This window comes from Trachypithecus francoisi, unplaced genomic scaffold (genome assembly GCF_009764315.1).
Source record: "Trachypithecus francoisi isolate TF-2019V2 unplaced genomic scaffold, Tfra_2.0 Lachesis_group0, whole genome shotgun sequence".
NCBI lineage: Eukaryota > Metazoa > Chordata > Mammalia > Primates > Cercopithecidae > Trachypithecus > Trachypithecus francoisi.
In genome coordinates, this window is record NW_022681453.1 from 169901788 (window position 1) to 169915798 (window position 14011).

Here is a 14011-nt window from a genome sequence, read left to right on the forward strand (position 1 = left end):
TTTTTGTTTTTGTTTTTGTTTTTGTTTTGGTTGGTTGTTTAACAAAAGATATATAAAGCCAACTGCTTTAAAGATTCATTTATATGACAAATTTCTATAGCTAGATGGTGGAGAAGAACTCCAAAAACCATGTATAATGTTGAGCACCAAGCACGCTATGGGTGTTTCTTAAATACAAAATGATAAATGCTGAATACCTATCTCTCAAGTGGTTTCCTCTTGATTCTTTATACCTCTCCAAGGGTTACAACACTTTAAGAGCAGTTTCAGGAAGGCCACACCCAATCCTTCCCTATATTTTTAAATAGTCTTTACAAAACCTTTTCAAAAATAGTTTTTTCTCTAAACCTAAATCATGTATGTTTTGTCATAATACTAAGTTTGAATGTCATTTTTCTTATTAATGCAACAGACTGGCTGCATCAAACCCCACCATATTGATAGGTATATGTTAGCTTTCTATGGGAAAAAGCAAATAGCCTTTATCACAAATTAAAGGCACAGCTATTTTTATGCCATTTGTTACCAATTTAATGATAACATGTAACACTGGATGGTTATATAATTATGTCATATAGATTTTTTCTTTTTATAAGTTATTCTCTTACTCTTTCTAACATATATACAATATACATATATTTATATATACCCCTGATAAATCTTGTTTTAAAGGTAAAACATCAACTTCTTTCAGCCTGATGGTGAATATCAAAGGCTGTTAGTATTTCACAACTCCACTGGAGAAATAATTGTCGAGTGGAACTTACCAGTATTTTTTAACACTATGTCATTGGTGTGCAATTAACTCAGATTCATATTTCCTGTTGTTAATAACATTAAATATATATTAATTGTTTATATCATGTCAGCAGGAAATCTAAAAAACAAGAAAAACCCATAAAAATAGCTAATGCTTAATTCTACCATCATACTTAAAGCAGAAACCTTTGCCTAAGAAACAAGCCTACTGGTATGATATAAAGGGGATACTGCAGAGATGTAATATTCTCTGTTTTTATTGGATATGTACTAAATTAAAGATCTTTACTTTGCATTATCATTGTAGGTTATGATCCTTCATCCTTGAAACAGAAGAGTTGTACTGATTTCTTTCTTAACACCCATGATGCATGGGTTTATCTATTTTCAGACAGAGGTTCATTATAAACACTTCCCTGTTTCCAGCAATATATCTTCAGGGTGGGAAGTTAGTACTTTGTAAGAAATCACCTTTATTAATACCTCCCCCATCTCTAAGCTTAGCTCTGCTATATCTTCAAGCCATACAGGAGGGGAGAATGCTAACCAGGGAGACCTCCATGACACCACCTGTTGTATGTTTATTTTTTGACTGCTTATTGATATGAAATAGTTGTTCATTCTACCTTTGCAATTCTTTTAAACCTAGTGGCATAGATTGAGACACAGCACTATTGTTTTACAAGACATCTACTGTATCTACTTTTGTTGGGATAAATACCCAGTAATTGCTGTCATAGCAAGAGGACCAGCACGGGTAGTACTATTCACAGTGTTGCTTTTGTTTTTGTTTTTTTCCTTTTTTGTATGATTTAATCTACAGAGTAAATTATTTTATATACATTGGAACCAGTTAATGCCCTTAGACAATGTATAGTTGCTTCATAAAGCAGGAAAGACAATGCAGAGGGAAATAGGTGCCCAAAAGCACAGTCACAGAGGCTTCAGAAGTTCTAGATACCACTACAAATCAATGCTGGAGATCACTTCTAAAACAATCAACGTTCAAGAGGAATGCTTTAATTTGGAGAAAATACCACTCCCTCCCTCCCACCCCCATACCTCCCCCCCTTTTTTATAATCTTTTCAATTCACTATCAAAAGTCCTGGCTCTTCAGATATACTTTAAACTATAAATAAACACTGCATAGTTCTCTTTTGTTTGTTTTGTTTTTTGTTTTTTGAAAAATTATTGCAGTACAATTACTCCTATTTGGAATTCAGTAAGGAGCAAACAGCACAGGAGTGTGGGCGGTCCGAATGGGTCCAGGAGCTGGCCGCAGGAGTGCTGGAGGAAGCGCAGAAGTCTGGAACAGTGTTGCTGCTGGAGCAGTTCGAAGACTGAAGGGGGAACTCACTGCCACTGCTGCTGCAGCTGCTGCAGCTGCTAGAGGATTTGGTAGAATTCGTGGAGCCAATGGCTTTGAAGGTTCTTTTGAAAATACTAATTTTACCTGCAAGGGAGAAAAAGTATTGTAAAAGAACAACAACTTTGGAATTTGTACTTAAAACCCAAAATGGTAGGGAGCTTTTAAAATATAGCAGTAAACAACCATAAAGAAAAAAGCTTCACACGTATGAACTGACAACAAAGAGAATGGGAAGTATAGAACATTTTCCTTTTGGAAGAGTTGGAAGATACCTGAAAATGGCCAACCAGGAATGCTTGAAAAGTCCTCCAGAAAAGTACTCAGCAACCTTATTTTATTTTATGTTTGTTGAAAATTATGCTTTCAGAGGAAAGTGTTCATCATAAGAAAATATAGAATATTTGTATCACCCTTTACACATACATTAACTATTAAAGAGCATACATTTCTAAAGAGATTTTTTAATGCTGTCAAATGCCATTCGACTATCCAAGTGTGTAACCTGGGTTACACAGAGAATGTTGTTTCCAATTGTATGAAGCACTATTCAAAATAAATAAAAACAATAAAATTCCAATTTCAAAAGAGAAATTTTAAAAACAACCAAAAATTCCTTTTCTCTGCTAAAATTTGACACGTTCCACTTTTTCTTTGTGCAAATGGTAACCACATTTTCTCAATCCTTCTCTACAAAGCCAGTTCATTCTCTGGCTAGTAACATCAGTAAAATACCTGTTCTCACTGAGAGAATGTTCCCATTTGTGGAGTCAGTAACATAGTGATAGTAAAGAAGGAGGGTTTATATACTAATAACAACACAATTCTGACTACTCTGTTTATTTAAAAACCATTCACTTGATTGTCAAAAGCTGCATCTATGCTGGACAGAGATAGCATTCAGGGTTATGACTAGTGGTGCTGAGGCACTGTGCAGAATTCTGCACCCCCAATCCAGCTAAAATTGTGTCTTTACAGAAAAGTAAAGTAACTTCACATTTTTAAACTTTTATTTTAAATTCAAGGGTACATATACAGGTTCGTTATATAGGTAAACTTGTGTCATGGCTTGTTGTACAGATTATTTCATCCCCCAAAATTGAGAAGGAACTTCTCCCTAACTCATTCTATGAGGCCAGCATCATCCTGATACCAAAACCTGGCAGAGACACAACAAAAAAGAAAACTTCAGGCCAATATCCTTGATGAACATCGATGCAAAACTCAACAAAATACTGGTAAACCAAATCTAGCAGCACATCAGAAAGCTTATCCACCATGATCAATTAGGCTTCTTCTCTGGGATGAGAGGTTGGTTCAACATATGCAAATCAATGAATGTGATTCATCACGTGAACAGAACTAAAGACAAAAACACATGATTATCTCAATGGATGCAGAAAAGGCTTTCAATACAATTCAACACCCCTTCATGATAAAACTCTCAATAAACTAGGTACTGAAGGAACATATCTCAAAATAATAAGAGCCATGTATGACAAACCCACAGCCAACATCATACCGTACGGGCAAAAGCTGGAAGCATTACCCTTGAAAATCGGCACAAGACAAGGTGTCCTCTCTCACCACTCCTATTCAACACAGTATTGCAAGCCCTGGCCAGGACAATCAGGCGAGAGAAGAACATAAACAGCATCCAGATAGGAAGAGAGGAAGTCAAACTATCCCTGTTTGCAGACAAAATGATCCTATATCTAGAAAAATCATAGTCTTGGCCCAAAAGATCCTTAAGCTCATAAACAACTTCAGTAAAGTTTCAGGATACAAAATTAAAATAACTTCATTTGAACAAAAATGGGCAATGCTACTAAACCAACAGGACAGCTTGTACTGGGGTCTCATAATAGATAATTACAGTTTTCCTTTAGTTATGTTTTCATGTGTCAGCAGCACATAATAGCATCAAATAGTAATAATATCTATTTTGAATAAATGTTTCAAAATGCACGATTTAACTTATATTATAGATCAGTTGTTTTTAACTTTTCATTGAGCTCTGAGTCTCTCTGATGAAAGCTAACGTCACTTCAATCAGAAACAAACTAACAAAACAAAATAATATACATGTTCATCAATATTCATCTACAATGTCAAGATGTTTCACACAGGTTTCCTCTAAAGTCCTACCAAAATATCCAGGTCAGGACATTGTAATAGTATACTTACTAATATAAAAAGCTTATTTGCAGTCATGGGAGAGGAATTATCTACAAAGTATTTCCTGGGTTTTATGGAATGTCCTTGAATGAATAATTAAATAAAATAAGCTACACTTTGAGACTGTTATTCAAAATGCAAAATTGTTGAGGATACCAACAATACCAATACTTTGTCTCTTAAACATATTAAAAAAGATATACATGAATTTGTTTCTTCCTGACCTTCTTTCCAAAAGTACTAACTTATATCAAGACCAGATTTCATGGGTTTACTTCCTTGACTCAAAAGAGTTTGGTTTTTCTCTTTTCCCTATGATCTATGATAAACCTGAGCTCAACTCAAAAAGGTAAAGTGTACTGGGCTGTGGTTAAAGGTGGCAAAGTGCCGGAACAAATCAAGAAACCAATAATTCCATTCGGGAATAAATGCTGGACTCTTGCCAAATGACACTCACCCCCAGTGGATGTGCTGTCTTCTGTAGTTTGTTGTAAGGACTGTATTTAGGTTTCGGGGGCTTCCCAGCAGCTCTGTCTTTGTGCCTTCTACTGCTAATGTGCTATTAAAAGTAATTTAAAATGACAGCTTTAAAAAAGTCATCTCCAAAAACCTGTCACAAATATTGCTTTAACCTGGGGAAAGATACTCATTATTTCATGCAAGTTTCAGAAAGACAAAAATAAAAGATCATGCACTTTTGTCCTGAGATTCTGATGCCTTGAGGATATATATATTTTATGCTATCCATATATATATATATAGTTTTTTTGAGACAGAATCTCGCTCTGTCACCCAGGCTGGAGTGCAGTTGCATGATCTCAGTTCACTGCAACTTCCACCTCCCGGGTTCAAGCAATTCTCTGCCTCAGCCTCCCAAGTAGCTGAGATTACAGGTGTCCGCCACCATGCACAGCTAATTCTTTGCATTTTTAGTAGAGATGGGGTTTCACTATCTTGGCCAGGCTGGTCTTGAACTCTTAACCTCTTGATCCACCTGCCTCAGCCTCCCAAAGTGCTGGGATTACAGGCGTGAGCGACTGTGCCCGGCCTATTTTAGTATATTTTTAAACAAATAGTAGTGTCTTTTTTTTTTTTTTATTTCCTAGCTTTTCTTCTTATCACTGCACACATCTCTTTTTCTTTTTCTTTTTTTGAAAACCATTTACAAAGGAAAGGAATGTCTAAAGGAATTTTACGTGCAAATAAACAAAGATGCCCAGGAATGAATGAATTTATTTCCATACTAATGTTTATCCTCACATTTGTACAGTCAAATGTCAAACCCTTAAATTCTAAAGATAAATAACTAAGGTGCATAAAATCAGTAAAATATTGTACATATGTATAAAACAAAACACAACATGAGGGCTGGACCTTCAGTTGGCAACGTATAAATGGTCGCTTTGGAAGGCTATTCATAGTAAAAATGAATACAACATGATTAGTCATCCCTTTTGCAGGTGGCTGCAAGATCTAAACATACAGTACAACACCATATAATAAAACACATAAAATAAAAGAATAGCTCAGTATAAAATTAGTTGCAGCATGTAAATATCTAAACAAATAAAAATGGAATACTGCAAATTGATCTTTCAAGAAAATCAACACTTTTGAGTGGAAAATCTGGTAGAGAAAAGATCTGATATCCCTTCTCCACCCACTCTTCATATACAAGAATAGTAAAAACTCACTGCCAACAATTTCTGAAAGGCTCTAGAATCTATTACATTTTAGTATTTCCTTAAGCAACTAAAATAAGCATAAATAAATCAGAACAGTGAAGGTAAGATAAGTGGGTTAACAGATGGGCAGATGGAGGGATGGATGAATAGATGGGTGGATGGGACAGAAAGACAGAAATAAAAATGAAGGAAGCACACACATCCTGCTTATAAGGCTGTCCCTTGTTGGTTTTCACTCCTACAATACTTGCTGCTTACCTGTTTAAGTTGTGTTTCCGAGTTGACGTGCACATCACAGATTTCACAGTGAAATGTTTTATTTTGGAGGCCTGTATTTCCTTTATTAACAGGTCCTTTGCCTTTCACTCCTGCCCTAGGAAAGGCTTTGATAGTGCCACTTCCATTCCGGGCTTCCAGCATGGTTTTGTGCTTAGTACCTGTCAGGAATATTGAAAGGAAGGAAGGAAAGGAGGGAGGAAAGAAGGGAGGGAGAGAAGGAGGTAGGATGGGAGGAAAAAAAATCTTAGCTAGTATATACCTTTAAGAAACAGTACAATAACAAAATTTGATGCCTCATTTTAGTGCAGCTTTTCCTGGCATTATGGGCAGAAGTATATACGTGATACAGCAGACTGTAACAATGTGCTTTCATCGCTTTACATAATGTTATTAAATTATTCATTTTTTCTAATGCTCCACATTACAAACAAGTGCCATTAGTATAGTAATGAAACTTTAGAGTCCTGAGGGGAAATTAAATGGGTGTGACTTCATTTCATTTCCTCTTCATACTAACAAGACATAAATGATACCTGACGAGGAAGAGTCATTTAGTTGCTAAAGGTATAGCTGGAGGTGATGTGTAACAAGTGTAATCAGTTTAAACATGGTGTGTTTATAGAAGTGGCACTAATTAAATACCCACTTTCTAAAAAAAATACAAACAAGCTTTCTTGGCTATGTATTTTAGGTTCAGAGAGAGAGAGTAATAGTATAAAGATCTTAATGACTCTGAAAAACAAATCCATTTTAGAAAAGTAAAGTCCACACTGGTGGGCTATATAAACAAATGACCAAGAAGGTGAGGGATGAACTGATAACCCAAGCATATACACGATGGATAACTGCTTCTTTTTAATAAACAAATAACATCTTCAGGCCTTCACACATCATTCATGTAACTCTAATTGTCAACCATTAATAACATTTGTGTTTTGTTTTCTTGAGATCACTGTAGTTACATACTGTTCATAATGGCAGTTTTCTCTCAAAATTTTGCTCAAAATTTCTTTTTTCTTAGAGTTGATAAGTATTCTTCATTTTTTTTTCACTTGGTCATGTGTTTTTTCTGTGACATTTTCTTTTATAATCATTTGTGTTCTTTCTGCCATTCTGATTTTAGAAATATTTGGTAGTAGTTTCCCCTGCCTACTTGTATGTATTAGACTGTACATCCTGCAACCATTAAAGAAATGATTCTTAACTTCTGAGTTACAGGCCAGCTTCCCAGACACTAAGTATTAATGAGGAAACATGTTGTGAAGGACACTCAAGGTCACTGCAGATGACATTATATTAAGTAAGGGACAGTAAATAAATTAAACAGGTTTCTAGCCACATGTTTCCCTTCTTCAAAATGATTACTTTTTACTGAGTCCAATATAAAAAGTATTCATTCTTACAACCTAGATGGCCTATTTTAAATATCCATATTCTTATCCATTCTTATTAAAATGTTCGTATTTTAACACATTAGAGAAAGGAAAAAGTCAATATCTCGCAGGAAGATTGGAGGAATTGAAACGTGGAGCCAGAGAACAGCTCCAATGTAATGACTGTGATTCTTCATGGGAGCTTATTTTCAGTCACCTCCTTTGCAATATAGTGAGCACAAATGCTTTCCACTGCAGGTGCAAATGACATAAGTGGGAGCTGAAGATGACATAAGTGGGAGGAGGGCAAAGAAAAAAAGAAGTCCTAGGGAGCAAGAAACAAAATATGTAGATGATTATGAAAACTTCTTTATCCGAACAGATGATTTTATACAATTTTTTTTTCTATGCAGCTTCTTCAGTGACACTGAGAAACATTAGCAGGGCTAATTTAGTTTATGAATGCCTAAGAAGTTAGTAGGAGATTGACTGTCATCCTGATTTTCTTGAGGCATTCCAGATTCACTTTTCGTTAATATCGTCTGTGATTGGTAGCTGGTGTTTCATAGGTGGAAGCTGAATGGGTCCAAATACTATTTTAACTTATTCAATAATATTTAAGTCGTTTATGTTGATTGGGAAGGAAAAAAGCCAGGCATAGGTGACTTGTCTCAGCATTGAGTATTAAGTGTTCAGGAGATAATGGAAAATTTAAGAGATTTGGCCCCAATAGTATGGCTCAGCAATAGCAGGCAAAGATTCAGAAAATGTGGTGCTTCTCAGAATATCTTTGGCAAGCTAAGACCCATGTATGTCATGTTTCTAGAGGAAGAATAGAAATGGGACATATGTGAACATTTTAGAAACACCCATCTTTTCAGAGTCATTGAGTTGTTAGAATTATTATTTAAGTATAGTCTCTTCATAGAAGCTAGAACAGATAGGACAATTAAATATACCCACATGTTATAAACATCCACTTATACACACATGCACATGCACACACACACAGGTATACATATGATTACAAATGTGGCAACATTGGGGAAGGGAACTTCAGCTAGTAGCTTTGACTCTAGCATTACTACTCACCATTAAATGGAGTAGAACTGTTACACAGTGTAACCTTATACATTTAGTAACATATTGTCAGTCATAATTGAATAACTATTAGATAGTTTTATAAGATCTTAAAGCTTCAATAGGCAGTAAGGGTAGCAAAACACAGCTAAAATTTAGTAAAATGTATTCTTAATTATAAAGCATTTACATTTATGAGATAATATGTACAATAATATAAACATAATATTAGAAGAACCCCTTTGTATTAAATCTGTAATACGTTTCAGATACTGTGCTAAATTTTTTACCTACTCATAGCTATCCTATGAGTTAGGTGCTGTTATTATCCCCATTTAGGAGATAATAAACTGAGACTCAGAAAGACTAAGTTACTAGCTTGTGGTCACAAAGAAGCATTACTGGATGCCCTTGGCAGGAAGAAAGTAAATTTCTAGCTAAGTTCCTTAGAAATCCACTAACAATTTCTAAGCCACCTGAATTCAGTTACACACAAATCTTTAATTTTCAATTTTGTTAATACTGTCTTTTCTAAACTTGGAATTTGAGTCTATAATTCTCCGCCCACCCCTTGCTTTTTCTCATACTGCTCTTTTTACTGAGCAGTGCCACAAACGGTGACATTTTGCAAGGATGTGGCGCTGTGTGGCTGGTGGTCTCCTCTGGCTTCAACATCATGTAAACATCTTGCAAGGCTGTCCCTTCTTTTGTGATGGCCCAGCTAGGCAGTCACAAGTCTGCTTCTGTACTACACTCTTTCCTCTGAGGAGAGACTCTGAAAGGAGCTAAGTGGACTGTTTTTCCCTTACCACTTTTAAAAGGCTGGCACTGACAAATACCTTCACTTGAAGCTTCATGATTTCTGAAAGGTGAAATCATACTCCAACCACAGTCTAAATTCAGTACAGCATAAGGCTCCAAGAAATCATATATATATATATTGCTTTCTGCTTAATTGTTTATTTTGGAGTATTTGGGGGAAAGATACATATTATGCTTTTATCTGTAAAAATCAAGTTAATATGGGGGCAAGGGACTAGCTTCCCTTTTGTTTCCCATCATTCTTACAATTCCTCATTTTAGCTGACTTTCAAGTTTGGTACTGGCATAAAGGAAAGATAGGTAAACAGGAAAACTGGCAAATGACTAAAAAATTAAATAAGTCATACATTAGAAATAATTTATTAGGTCATAAGAAAAATTTAAAAAACAAATTAAGAAAAAAAACCCCAATTCCACCAACTAGAGGTATATCAAAATATTAATAATAGTTATCATGTACCAGTCTTTTATATTCTATTTGTACATGTGCATTTTAAAAAGTTGGGATAAGTTAGCTAAAGTGGCTTTGCATAAAACTTCTGTGAAATTATATATATATACTTTTAGAAATGCACATGATTTTTAATGACAGCATAGACTTGTAATACACAGAGATGATATATTTAACCATTATCTAATATTAGACATTTGTATTATTTCCTTTTATTTCTCTATATAATTATGTTGTAATGAGCATCCTACTCATTAAATCTTTTATCACATTTTTGATTGTTTCCTTGGGATAGCTTTTCATAAGTGGTATTATAGGGACAAAGAATATAACTATTTTTAAGTCTCTCGATTCAAACTGCCAAATTGTTTTCTAAAAATTACAAAGAAAGTTTCAGAGGAGTTTACTTTATAGGGAAATCTAGTTGGCATAGTCTAAAAATTTTGCCCCTCTCTAAAATAAATTTGAATACCTTTAAGTTTAGTTTTTCAGAAGGCTCATTACATACTATTTAATAGCATTTGACTAGATTTTTAACAAACTCATACAATTGCCAGCAATAATTTAGTTACCATCATATTGACAAGCTCAATGATTCAGCTTATAAATAGGCAGTAAAGTGGTCATGGTCAGTCTCCATACAAACAGCAAAATGCAAAGGTGTTTTTTGTTTTTTGTTTTTTGCTAAGGTGTTTATTTATGATATTTGCTATAATAGCATTATAACTATGGTGTGTCCTAAGGAAGGAAAACACTCTCAAATCTACATACCTGGAATGTGTAATTAGCATCAAACACCTCCATGTGTTCTTTTTAAATCTCTAAATATCAAGTTAACCTTTTATTATGTTGACCTCCTATATAGTATGGATTTTCCATGTTAATTTTTTCCTAGAGAAGAAAGCTTTAGTTTACATTATTAGAATATCTAAAAACATTAAGCACCTGGAATGGCATCTAGGTATCAGGTGACCAAATATTGCCCCAAATTAGGAAAAAAAAAAAAAAAAAATTCTATCATCTCTGTTAGTTCCACGTTTGAAAGTAATTTGCTGATTTACCAGTAATATATCCAAAGTCCAATTTGGAAAGGTGAAAATAGAGACAAAGAAAACAAGAAGTCTAAAACAGAGAAAAAAATAAACATGCTTTTTTCAGAAATGGCCCTGGAGGGAAAGCTCTGAAGTCATTATGGGATAGGAGATAAGCCACACAATGGACCCTGTGACCAAAGGAAACCCAGGGAAGAGCTCTGCAGGCTGAGGGACCCAATGGGCAGAACACATGGCTTATCTGATAGTGGAGACAAATGTGTGAAATCAATATAGCAGCAAGCCTTGAAATTCCAGCCTGTGAAGAGAAATATCGTCGACATCCAGAAAGCTTTCTTTATCCATAACGCCCTGAAAGTGTGACTAGAGGAAATACTAAGTCTCTCCCATGCTTCTCCAGACACACACTGAAAAATGTTTATATGCACGCATTTCTTCTCCTTAAAAACGAGGCCCTTCCTTAAGGCCATGGAAAACACCACATTGCTTTTATAGCCATTCCCCCAAGAAAGCCTAGCTAAAGATCTTAAACTTATTAACATGCAACAATTAGTAAATGGACAAATTAATCACACTTCCACAGTATAAATGCAACATAATGCTGTCTTATTTATAAAAGCAGTGCTCTTGTTGCTTTTTGTGTAAACTAGTTTTATTTATTTTTTATTTTGTTAATGAAAGCAACAGATGTTCTTGGCAGAAAATTCAAAGAGCACAGAAGTACATAAAGTAAAAAGCAAAAGCCTGCCCACCTATCAACTTTAAGCTCCAAGTCCTCAGTAGTAACACACTTTCACATGTATACTTTCAGAAATGTTTTAAATATCAGTGATTTTATATGAGGTATAGATGGGAAAAATGACACAGGTTGAACATTTCACTGTTTTGCACATGAAACCTCATTTAACAAGAATAGTCATATAAAACAACACAGCCAGAAAATGCATCTTGACACATTTCTGAAGTCACTCATTCTGGTTGTTAATCAGTGAGAAGTCACCAGATGTGAAATTAGTAAACCCTAAATGCTCACAGTGATGTAAAAATTGTTTTATTAGGTAATATACCTCAAATCATTTACTATCACGATCCCCCAAACATATTATTTATGAATTATAGCTCTAGTACATAGAAACTTTTGTGATGATAAAAAAGATTCTATATCTATACAAATGTATGGCTAATATGGTAGCCATTAGCCATGTGTAGCTCTTAACCACTTGAGATGAGGGCACTGCAACAGAGAAATGGGACTGGCAATTAATTTCAATTTAAATAGCCACCCGAGGCTAGTGGCTGCCATTTTACATAGTACAACTCTAATATTCAAATATGCCCTGTATGGCCATGTGGAGCACAGGGAGTTTTGAAGCTGTTTTCTTAATCATTTGTAGAAAGTTTAAAGAAGTTACAACAGAAGAATTGTGATAGATGAGTATCTATCTTTATTTTCAATTAAAGGGAAGCCTTATCATTACCCTAGAAGATATTGAACAGAAGTGGCAAACAATCTTTGGGCCTTAATAGCAATAAGGTCATGAACACTGACCACAGTTGAATGGCTTAAATGAGCTTTTCACATGAAACAAGTATGTATTTCACTTCTGAATACACAGTCACAATTAGACATGGACTTCTTGAAGACAATGACTAGGTCTTGCTCATAGTAGATAGTCAAGGAAAATTAACTGGGGTATTAGATATCAATACAGATTGATAAACAAATACAACTTTTTTTTTTTTCATTTGTAAAACGAAAGTTATCAGCTCAGGCTCTAGAATTGTGTGGGACAGATTTTGCCTCCATTAGCTGTGTGAGCTTAGGTTTCTTTGTGCTTTCATGTCCTTATTTATTTTAAAAAAGGAAATTATCTGCTTTATTGAAATGTTGTATTAAATGCATTTATTGTTTTAAGGATTGTTCTTGAAACTTTGATCTACTCAATAAATTTAATCAATCTTCTCATCCTTCTTTTTTACATTGTTGCTTTTGTTAAGGCAAAAGTTTAGAACTCTCTAAGCATTTTAAAATTTAATAAAGTCTGTCATTTGATAACTATCTTTTCTTCATATTGAAACTTGGTGAGGGGATAGAATAAGCTCTGTCTAGAAATATAAAACAAAAACTAGAATGTGTTTAGCAAAAATTATCCAATGTTACTACTTCAAGTCATTACCAGAAAAATCTGCCCAAATTAGTAATGAGCTTTAACTATAAAAGATCTCAAAGGTTTTCTTCTTTTTTTCTTTCAAATTATACGGAGAAAATCATCAAAATAAGCTAAGCAAAGCACTACCTACTAGGGTATTTGGGGGAATTTTTTTTGGGGGGGGAAATTTTTTTAAAGAAAAAAACACATCTTTTGTAACATTTGTATCTGTAGCATACAATCTAGGGAAGGGCTTCCAAATCTCTTTAAAAGACTATGTCCTCTTAAGGTGTTTAAAAAATTCTTAGACTGTGTTGTAAACACCACTAGTTAGCTCAAAAGAGGTACTTCCCTTTCCAAATTAAAAAAAAAAAAATCAAAGTAGGAATGCCTCTGGACAAATCCTGTATTCCAATCTTATGGAATATATATCAATTAATTACAACTCCAAATGATTACACACTAGTGAAAAATACAAAGGGAAAGCAAATGAAAGAACGTAATTGATCCCCAAATAATGCCAGCAGCAGCTGTGGTCATACTAATAATCATGACATAATATTTGATCCTTAAAAATGCCAATATGGCTTCTTAACTCCATTAGCAACAGAGAAAGAGAAAGAGAAAGAGAGATAGAGAGACAAATATATATATAAAAGCCCAGAGAGGACAACTGGCTTGCCCAGGTCTATAGAAATGTTCTCTGCATATCTGGGGGCAAAATTTAAGTCTTATCACTTCTAGTCCATTCTGCTGTCCTATACCACTGACAGGGTCTAATGGAAGTCGCATTCCCAAAATTTGCCTGCGGTCAT

General features: G+C 34.6%; 1 protein-coding gene across 2 annotated transcripts in view; it reads right to left on the minus strand.

Annotated features, from left to right (window-relative positions):
• The window catches only part of ZNF385D (zinc finger protein 385D), a 988862-nt gene continuing 974851 nt past the window's right edge, over nt 1–14011 (minus strand). For both annotated transcript variants that reach the window (XM_033212780.1, XM_033212781.1), the window contains 3 exons: nt 6248–6426; nt 4762–4863; nt 1–2213 (listed from right to left, as the gene is read on the minus strand). In XM_033212780.1, the coding sequence (XP_033068671.1) occupies nt 1980–2213; nt 4762–4863; nt 6248–6426 (515 nt within the window). In that variant the 3' untranslated portion in view covers nt 1–1979. The remainder of the gene's footprint in view (nt 2214–4761; nt 4864–6247; nt 6427–14011) is intronic.